Consider the following 10,341-nt stretch of genomic DNA (forward strand, 5'->3'; position numbering starts at 1 on the left):
TCCACTGCTTGGGCGTCCAAGCTGCAGTTGCCCTCTGTGTGCTGGCAACAGCCGCCTGGCAACTACTCCCGACCGCTGGCACTCCCAGCATCCCCGAACCACTGCCAGGTGTCCCGGCGGCTGCAGCCAAGCCGGACGATCTGCCGGCGCTGCGGAAGATCCCTGCCAGCACCCCATCTCTCTTCGAAGGAGGAGATTTATTTTGGGGGGTGGTGGCTAAACAGCTTTATTTTATTTACACAATGGCACGACGAGACGTCAGCTGAAGAAAAAGGCGGAACGCTTCACCCGCTCCAGATCGAAGGCCCCTGACTTGGGCACCACCAGCAGCGTCTCCCTCAGCTTGCTGTCCTCCAGATGCTGGGAGAGCTTCTGGGGCCTGGAGCTGCAGCAGAACCGGTTGACCAGGAACCTGGACAGGTCCTGCAGGATGGGCTGGCTGTGCAGGCGGACGAACTGCTCCTGGCATACCTGGTTCACGACGGGGACGTCAGCCGCATGGGTCCAGAAGCCGTCGTGTACAGAGACGAACGTCAGGCCCTCCCTGTAGCAGTGCAGGGTGGTCAGCACCATGTGCTTGGAGTCCAGCGAGTGGATAAAGTTGGGGGGGAACCAGTTCCTCTGCTTCAGCTTGTTGGGCTTCAGGCTGCTGTCTGCGTTGACAGAGTAGGAGACGCTCTGAATCCCACCTCCGCCCTGCTTGACCTTTATTTCCTGGTGGTAAGGCTGGATGATGGGGATGCCCAGGGGTGTGACCCACTCCACCGCCAAGCCCATGTGGGAGATGAGGCGGGCGCTCTCGGTCAGCCAGCGCTGGATGGCCCGAGAGCCCGAGAACATCTCCTGCAGGCTCCTGAAGAACGTGGCAGACCAGGTAGTGGGAGGCCACCCACAGGAACTCCTGGGGAAAGCCACTCAGCTCCCGAAGGCGCTTCTCAATCTGCAGGCGCCCGCCAAAGCCGGTGACCCCATATGCCACAGTCATCACCGTCTGCTTCACCACCTTGCGGGTGACAAAGCCCTCCAACACCTGCGCCACCCACGAGTCGCGCCTGCCGTCCTGCCTGCGGAACACCTCCACCTGCGCGGCCACGTCACTGTGCACGTCCTGCGGCACGTCTGAGGGCTCCAGGTTGACAGAGGCGGCGCCCATACTGTCCCGGCCCAGGGTGGTGTAATGCTGCAGGCCATTGCAAGAGCCGTCCTGATGGACTGGGAGGTGGGAGACGTAGGCGGCAGGGTCGGAGGTGCGCACAGCCTTTGTAATCTCCATGCAGCAGGCCAGCGTCTGCCAGGGTTCCTCTGAGCCCATCCACCACTTCCGGCCCGTCACGGGCCTGTCCACCGAGTCCAGGATATCGCTCGTCACGTCCTCTGCAAAGGCCTGGCGCACCTGCAGCGGCTCGCGCTTCTTGAACCCCGTGAGGTTGACCACGTGGCTCTTGAGCCAGTCTGGGCCACGCAGGCCGAGCGGGCGGCCCTGGGCGAACTCCCGCAGGGCCCGCGCCAGGTCGTTGCCCAGGTGGTTGAAGTGCAGCGGGCAGGGGTAGGTGCGGCCGCGGAAGTCCCTGTTGTGCGGCAGTCAGAAGACGCAGTTCCGCAGGCTCTGCGCCAGCGAGAGGCCGTACAGCGCCTCCGCCAGCAGGCTGTGCACCTCGCCGGCCTCCTTCAGGCAGCGCGCCAGCTCTCGGCGCAGCTCGGCCTTGCGCACCAGCGCCGTGCTGGGCGGCAGGGGGGCCTCGTGCGGTGGGGGCCACCTCGGACCGCGGGGCCGACACGCGGAGCTTGGGGCAGCCCTTGTCCTGGAAGAGCTCCAGCACCAGGTCCAGCACGCGCCCGTTGACACGCCGGGCACAGCTGCCCAGCTAGGTGAGCGTGTCCAGGGCGCCGTGCAGTGCGGTGGGCGCGCAGTTTTCCAGCAGCCGCTGGTGGTGCGTGGTGCGGTCCACCCACGCATCAGCTTGGTGGGGCTGAGCAAGAAGGCACCGGTGTGCGGCGAGGTCCAGGGCAGCGGCGGGCACAGCATGGGCACATCCACCGCCTCGAAGGTCAGCGTGGGCTCCGCGGCCGTCGCCAGCAGCTGCACGTGGGCCGGGTGCGGCTTCAGGAAGCCGATCTGGTAGACGTTGCGGAAGGAGTACGCGCGGTAGAGCAGGGGGACGAGCCGAGAAGAGTCGCGCGGCTCGGCCTGGTGGGACGGCATCTGCGCGGCCTGCACCAGTGTCTCCGCCAGCCGCTTACCCAGCTCCACCTGCACGGCAGGGCCAGGGCTGCTCCTGCGGGGGCTCCGGCGCCCCAAGCGCCAGGCGGTACCTCAGGCCAGGCGGGCTGCGCGCGGGTGATTCCTGCACGTTCCAGACGAGCCCAGGAGTGCCCGCCAGCCAGCGGCGCCTGCGCGGGAGCTGCAACCGCCGCCTGCCGGCCGCGCGCGGGCTTGGGAGCGGCTTCCGGAGTCCGGGCGCGCGCTGAGCTGCGGGCGCGCGCCCAACGGCTTCACTCGGCTCACTCGGTCTGAGGTCGGAGGCTGCGAGTCTCGCTGCTGCAGGCTGTGGTGGACCGGGCTGGATCGCGGATTCTGATCCGGGTTTGGGGGTGGATTGCGGTTTGGGGTGGATCCCTGGTTCGGGGTGGATCGCAGACTTGGGGCTGGGTGAGGGTGGAAAGGCCACGAGGAGCCCGGCGGCTCAGGAGTCGGTGGTGGGCGTCTGAGGAGAAGTCGCCACCATGAGGAAGCTCTTTAGCTTCGGGGGACGCCTGGGCCAGGCGTTCCGGGGCTCCGCCGACGACGAGTACTCCGGTCCCGGGTACCACGTCCGGGACTGGGAACTGCGGAAGATCCACAGGGCGGCCCTCCAGGGCGATGCTGCGGGGGTGGAGCGCTGCCTGAGGCGCAGGAGCCGGGATGTGGACGCCCGCGACAGGAAGGACAGGTAGCGCGGGCTTGTAGCTGGGACTCAGCCCGGGGTCAGAGGGGGATCCCCAGGCCCGGCTTCCCTGCAGCCCCTGGGACCGGGTCTTGGAGGGCGCCGGGCAGCCTCAAAGCCGCGGAGCGAAAGCGAGCCTCAGCTGCTTTCCATCGCTGGGAATTCCCCGCCTGGAGAACTTGGTGCAAAATTTGAATGATTTAACTCACAAACCTGAGCATGTGCACGTTTAAAACATGGTGTCATATACATGATCGGAAAGTGCCTAATGAGAACTCATTCCCTTGTCAAAAATAGCATGAGTCATTTTCAGTAGGCGAAACGTTCTCAGATTAAAAACCCGGTGTCCGTTTTACATCCGAATCGATGTAGATAGGTTCTTTCCTGGGACTTCTTAGAGGGAAACTAGGAAGTGGGAGGTGAGTTCCTTGAATGGGAAGACTCAGTTTTCTCAAAATGTGAACTCTATGTTTATCAGTTTTCCATAAACCAAATGATAAATAAAAACCACATCTTTATTTTACAGGGCATTTTTTCAAATCAAATCCACAAGAAAAGAACTCTAAAAGTGAGCAAAGTACTTTTTTGCAGATCCACAAGTTACTTACATAGGAAAAAATCCTTAGTGTTTCTTGTAAGAGAATTTAAGTTAAAAGAGGAATGAGACTGTTTTCTATCCACAGTGTTTGTGAGAATAAAGAGCAGTGGTACTTATACTGCTGCTTAACGTTTAAGTTGCTGATAACTTTTCAAGTAGACAATTTGGTGATAATTACACCAAATTGAAAAATGTATATGCCCTTTACGCATCAATTCCATTATATTAAAATGCCTTTAGAAAATAGAGATACATGCACTTTGTTTTTCTTAGCATTTATGTTAACAAGAACCCATAGAATGAATAGGTGACAACTGAAGATGGCAGTAAGTATAGAGATATGTTGCTGTGTGAAGATATATTTTGTTATAGCCAGTGAGGAAAAACAATGTTTGCTTGCACATACACACAAACATACCATGGTGTTGTTAGCCAAAACTTTGTACAAAGTAGGATAAAATTTGTGACTTCTGAGCACTTATGTTTTAAATTTTTGTTCCTTTTTTAACCTGTAATTTCTTCAGTGAGTATAACAATTCTAGTAAAAATTTATTATTAATGAAATAATTTTGGGGATGAGAAAAATATAAATCTTGTGGAGATAAAAATAATTTCTAATTGTCTATTTTTCATCATTACTGTGTGGGTTGTTATCTTTGAAGTTTTAGCTTCTTCAGAAGTAAAAAGGGACTCTTTATCTGTGCTTGCAGATGTTATTACATATACATTTTGTTATGTACATATGTTTTTCTTATGTATAGATTCATTACATATATGCAAACAATGATAGATTAATCATTTTGTTTTAGTTGTAGTCTTATAAAAATAACAAATCACAAATAAAATTACTATCACGAAAATATTGGATTATAGAAGTTATATTTTAAAATATTGAACTCCCCAACTGTATCAATTCTTTCAGTCCATTTATTCATCAGAATAACCTGAATATCTGTTTTGTAGCAGACAGATTGTACTATCTCTCAGGACCCTTCCATTCTTAAAAACTTTATGTTTACCTGCTCTGCCAGAGCAAGATGAGAGAGGTTAAATGGAAATATTAGGGCTTAATCTCATTGAAGCTTTTCCTTCCAGCTTTCAAACAAAAGCATTTTGAAGGTAAAAAATAGTAAAAGATAACCTTTAACTGCCCTTTTGAAAATCTATCAGTCTTAAATACTAATATCAGTCATTAGAAAGTCTGACTTGCATGTATTCTGTAAATCTAAGTGTTGACTAAAATGATCCATACCTGTTTATGTCAATCATGAGTTTCTTTTGGCTTCACATTTTTCAAAAATCAAAGTAAGAAATAATTTGTTTAAAAAACATGTTATTTCAGTGCTCTTTTCCCATGGTTCCTTTAAGAACTAAAATTTAAGTGTGAGTTAGATGCCTAAAATAGCTCTAGACCTGCTGTGTATACTGTATTTTACTTAATGTAAGGCCTCACAGATATTGTGATACCCTATTATTTTATATTATATTTAAATATAATTTAAAGTATATTAATAAGATACTTTTAAAATGCTACCAATTACAGGTATAAAAAGTTATGAATTATAAATGCCATTCCAATATCAGGTATGTTAAGATGTGACCTAATCTTTAAATCATTTTGCAAAATAGGAATAATTGTATCATTTTACTTAATGAAAAAAAATTTTTAAGTACTAGTAATAGTAATAATTATAACATCTGGCTGGGTGCAGTGGCTCACACCTGTCATTCCAGAACTTTGGAAGGCTGAGGTGGGAGTTTCCCTTGATGCCAGGAGTTTGAGACCACCCTGGGAAACGAAGTGAGATTCCTACTCTACCAAAAAACATTTAAAGATTAGTGGAGCATGCTGGTGCACTTCTGTGGTCCCAGCTACCCAGGATGCTAGGGCAGGATGATTGCTTGAGCCTGAGAGTTCCAGGCTGCAGTGAGGTATAAATACAACATTGCACTGCAGCCTGGGCAACAGTGTGAGACCCTTTCTCAAAAAACTCAAATCTAACAATTACTGAGTTGTTGCTTGTTCTAAAAACAGTTCTAAATAGTTTACATAGATTCACATTTAAGCATCACAATGGTGTCCTGTGAGCTAGCTGCTATTGTCATCTTTATTAATGAGGAAACTGAGGCACAGAAAGCCTAAGTAATAGCTGGTAAGTGACAGAGCTCAAAGTAGAACTCAAGCCCTAGTTGAACGGAATCCAAAGACCAAGCTCATTCTATCCAAATACAGCTAGTGCTCGACTTACAACCACGACAGGTTCCGACAGACCGGTCGTAACACGATTTGGTCGTAAGTTGAGTAGGCTATATGTACAGTACTGTGAAATGATGTTATAAAAATCTTTGTCATATTTTATCATAATTTTCTTTCATTATTGTTATATATCATAATTTTCTTTGTTCATTTTATGCCATTTGTATCATCTCTACACCATTTTGTTTCTTATTTTTACATTTGTCAGGTTTAAGTAAAACACTGCATTACCAGTACAATTGGTTTAATATTTGCAAAACATACAAAATTACAAAATACAGGTGCATACAAAAATACAAAATACAGGTGTAAAAAATACCATAGGAAACATTTTCCCAATTGCAAAACATTTCAAAATATATAAACATGTACGAAACATTTTATTGGCCGCTGGTGCTTGGCTGCGGATCGCTGATGTCGTCATCTGAGGCAGCAGTTGGGGTTACCGGAGTTGGTTTTTTCATAAACATGGTGAGCTTTGTCTGAATTGTATGTTTCTTTTTTCCTTCATAAATTTCACGATACGGACAAAACACATCGTGTGCCATCTGTTCAATCCTTGCAAATCGTTCGATATTTGGGTCCATTGCTTCGAAATGTATAAGAAGTTTATTCAGTAAAGATAAACAGTCTGATAATCCCTTAGTGGTGAACTTTCTTTCTGGCTCCTCCTCTTCTTTCTCTGCTTCTTTCTTCTTCCGCCACTCTTTCTTCTTCCAGTTCGATTAGCTCTTCATTTGTAAGTTCTCCGGATTCTTTGTCTAGCAACTCTTCGACATCTTCCATTTCACACTCCAAAGAAAGGTCTTTAGCGAGTTTTACTATTTTTTCCCGAATCGTTTCAAGTTCATGTTCACTGTCAAATCCGTCAAAATTATTAACATAGCGCTTAACACAATTTTTCCAGATGCCATTCATGCACTTTGTCGTCACAGCCTCCCAGGCGGTGGCGATATTCTTGATACACATCAAAATGTTGTAGTGTTTCCAAAAATCTACAGCGGAGCAGTTGTGGCTAGTGATTGTGGTCGTAAAGTCGAATGGTCGTAAGTTGCATAGGTCGTAAGTCGCATCGGTCGTAAGTTGATCAATACCTGTAGGCTGCTGTCTTCATTAAGGTAGTGAGCAGTAAGAGCTAATAAATATTGTACTTTCTTCCAAAAAAAAATTGTTTTGAAGGCAGAGAAATAACATGCTATTCAATGTTTACAATGACATGAACCATTGTAGGTCTTGGGATATGGCATTGCAATTTCCTGAAAACTCCCCTTACTCTCACAGGACTGCTCTACATTTGGCCTGTGTTTATGGCCATGTGGAAGTTGTCAGTCTGTTAGTGAGCAGACAATGCCAGATTGACATCGGTGACAGACTAAACAGGACACCTTTAATGAAGGTATGTAGTAGACAACTCTTTCAGTATAAAATGGATTTGATTTAAATACATAGAAATAAAATGAATTTATCGCATTTAAATATAACTACCTGGTAAAACCTGTGGAATATGTATTTTGAATTCTTAGAATTTACAGTCTAGTTTTTTATTTAACACTGATAGGCTGTACATGGCCAGGAGGAGAATTGTTCCATTTATCTGCTGAAACATGGCGCGAATCCAAACATTCAAGATGTCTATGGAAACACCGCCCTTCATTATGCTATATATAATAAGGGGACTTCACTGGCAGAAAAACTTCTTTCCCACCGTGCAAATATTGAAGCAATAAACAAGGTATAGATCAATCAACTTTCTTTTTAAAATATTTCTTTTAACATTGATATAGGTAAGGATTAATTTTTCACGTTTAGAAGCTGAAGCACTCCCTGAATGAAAATATTTTGAAATAAAAGAAGACATATATGAGGCCAAGAAACATATGAAATAATGCTCATCATCACTGATTATTAGAGAAAGGCAAATCAAAACCACATTGAGATACCACCTCACGCCAGTTAGAATCATTAAAAAATCTGGAGACAACAGATGCTGGAGAGGATGTGGAGAAATAGGAACAGTTTTACACTGTTGGTGGGAGTGTAAACTAGTTCAACCATTGTGGAAGATGGTGTGGTGCTTCCTCAAGGACCTAGAAATAGAAATTCCATTTGACCTGGTAATCCCATTATTGAGTATATACCCAAAGGATTACATATCATTCTATTATAAAGACACATGCACACGTATGTTCATTGCGGCACTGTTTACAATAGCAAAGACCTGGAACCAACCCAAATGCCCATCAATGATAGACTGGATAAGGAAAATGTGGCACATATACACCATGGAATACTATGCATCCATAAAAAATGATGAGTTTGTGTCCTTTGTAGGGACATGGATGAACCTGGAAACCATAATCTTCAGCAAACTGACACAATAACAGAAAATGAAACACATGTTCACTCACAGGCGGTTGATGAACAATGAGAACACATGGACACAGGGAGAGGGGCATCACACACTGGGGTCTGTTGAGGGAGTCAAGGGAGGGACAGTGAGGGGGTGGGGAGGTCAGGGAGGAATAACATGGGGAGAAATGCCAGATGCAGGTGACAGGGGGATGGAGGCAGCAAACCCATTGCCAAGTGTGTACCTATGCAACAATCCTGCATGATCTGTACATGTACCCCAGAACCTAAAGTACAATTAAAAAAGAAAATATTTTGAAATAACTGTCTAAGATTTTACTTTAAATATTGATACTTCTAAAGAAGCTTTTTTAGTGCACTTATGGGAAATATTTGTGAATTTGATGAAGATAAAACTTTTCCTTTTCAAATATTTGTTTCCTGCCCCAGGATTGTTTTATTTTTCTAATTAGTGTAAGAAAACACAGGAAAAAAAATTTACCCTGGAAATTGGCTTTATTTTAAAACCCAAAACAAAACTAAAGCAACTTACAATAAACGGAAATGTTGCTGCTGCTGACAATTTTCTTAAAAAACAAACAAACAAAAAAAAAAACTGATGTATCTTTTAGTGGCAAGGCTTAAGAGGAAAAAATGGGAAGGGAAAGGAGAGCAATCAGAAACATACAGGTCACTTGGAAATTAGGTAAGGAGGGGAAAATATAAAGCAGAGGTTTTGTTTTTTAGTTTGTTGTTTTTCCAGTTTATGTATTGAGACCAAGCTCTCCTCAGCTTTTGCGTAATCAGTTTTGGTTTGGTAAAGACTGTGACTGAAACTTGCCTAAAGATCAATTTTTAGAGGACTCTGAGGAAACCAGAATGACAGTGAATAGGTGGTGACAAAGTGAGAAAAACTTCAGCAAAGGGTGGAACAAATTAGTAATTGACTTATTACCCAAGCTGGCAGAAACAGCCACTTGGAAAAGAATTGAAGTCTCCTTTCAAATTTGGAATGTCTTGGTGTGAAGGTGGGAGATAAGGAGCTTATAAATAGCAAAATCAAGTGGGATTTTGAGTTTACGTGTCCCTGTTCTACCCATACCCAGGAAAATTAACTGGAATTTTAATAAAAGAGTCTTACTCTTTTCTCTTTTTGGCCACATCCCAAATTGATAAAGGGTTTTGGCTGTTTGGGTGAGCGATGAAACCGAAGTGATTGTCAGCTACACTAATTCTCAGCTAGAATTGTGCATTACAGGGACCTGGGGAAATTTTGTAAAAACTCTACAAGTATAAGCTTTCTCTTGAAGATTTTGATGTAATAGATCTAATAAGGCCTGAACATATATAGTTAAAAATATTTTTTGAAGTCATTCACAGTTGCATGTTTCCAGTCCCAGCTACTCCGGAGTCTGAGCTGAGAGGATTGGTTGACGCTAGGACTTTGGGTCCAGCCTGAGCAACATTGTGAGACTCTTGTCTAAAACAACAACAGCAAAAAAAATGTCTAGATTTGAATACACTCCTAATTAAGTATCACAGAATAGATGAGTGCCGTGTATAAATTCTTCATATCTTAAAACCATAAGAAATCTCTAAAAGTTGGCATTTTTCCAATAATATCAGCCTGACTTACCTATCTTTCTCTACATCTGTGACTGGGAATTGAAAGAAAATATTATTGGTAATGTCTCTCTCAGCTTACAGAATATCACCGTTTTGTTCCCACCATGAATCATTTACTACCATTCAGAGAATCTTTAGGAATTTGCTTGCGGGTGATCTTTCAATAAGTAGAGGCTGATCCTTTCACAATTTCATGTTTCTTTGTCACCATTCAGGTGGTTATGTGTCAAAAAATCTTCATTACAAGTGAGGTTTTCTCAATTAGATTTGTAGCAAATCCTAACCCTTTTTTTCAGTTGAAGTTTTAATATGGACTATCTCAGTATAATCTGTTAAGTGTACAGAGCTTTGGCATAATCAGAATGTCAGTTTTAAACACTGAAATTCATGAAGTCACTGAGAATAACAACAGGAATTCTTTTAATAAGTTAGTTTCAGCAGTCCCATGAACAAATTATCTATTTGGTTAACAATCTGGGAATATGATATACGAACAGAATGTGAATAAATAAATGTTGGGAAAATCCTTGAGGTGCGTATTATGAGTCTTAACAGCAATTTTTATTATTTAGATATATACAGACATA

At 44.8% G+C, this 10,341-nt stretch overlaps 1 protein-coding gene and 1 pseudogene across 1 annotated transcript in view; one reads left to right on the top strand and one right to left on the bottom strand.

The window, feature by feature from the left end:
• Positions 1-207: 207 nt before the first annotated feature.
• LOC116545681 lies at positions 208-2,726 on the bottom strand (annotated as a pseudogene).
• LOC116545680 (ankyrin repeat domain-containing protein 18B-like) overlaps positions 2,522-10,341 on the top strand; it is a 44,806-nt gene continuing 36,986 nt past the window's right edge. Inside the window, exons 1-3 of the mRNA XM_032272213.1 lie at positions 2,522-2,930; positions 7,061-7,175; positions 7,338-7,511. Coding sequence (XP_032128104.1) covers positions 2,725-2,930; positions 7,061-7,175; positions 7,338-7,511 — 495 coding nt within the window. The 5' untranslated portion in view covers positions 2,522-2,724. The remainder of the gene's footprint in view (positions 2,931-7,060; positions 7,176-7,337; positions 7,512-10,341) is intronic.

Source organism: Sapajus apella, unplaced genomic scaffold (genome assembly GCF_009761245.1).
Source record: "Sapajus apella isolate SASKATOON/1434 unplaced genomic scaffold, GSC_monkey_1.0 scaffold332, whole genome shotgun sequence".
In the NCBI taxonomy this organism is placed as follows: domain Eukaryota; kingdom Metazoa; phylum Chordata; class Mammalia; order Primates; family Cebidae; genus Sapajus; species Sapajus apella.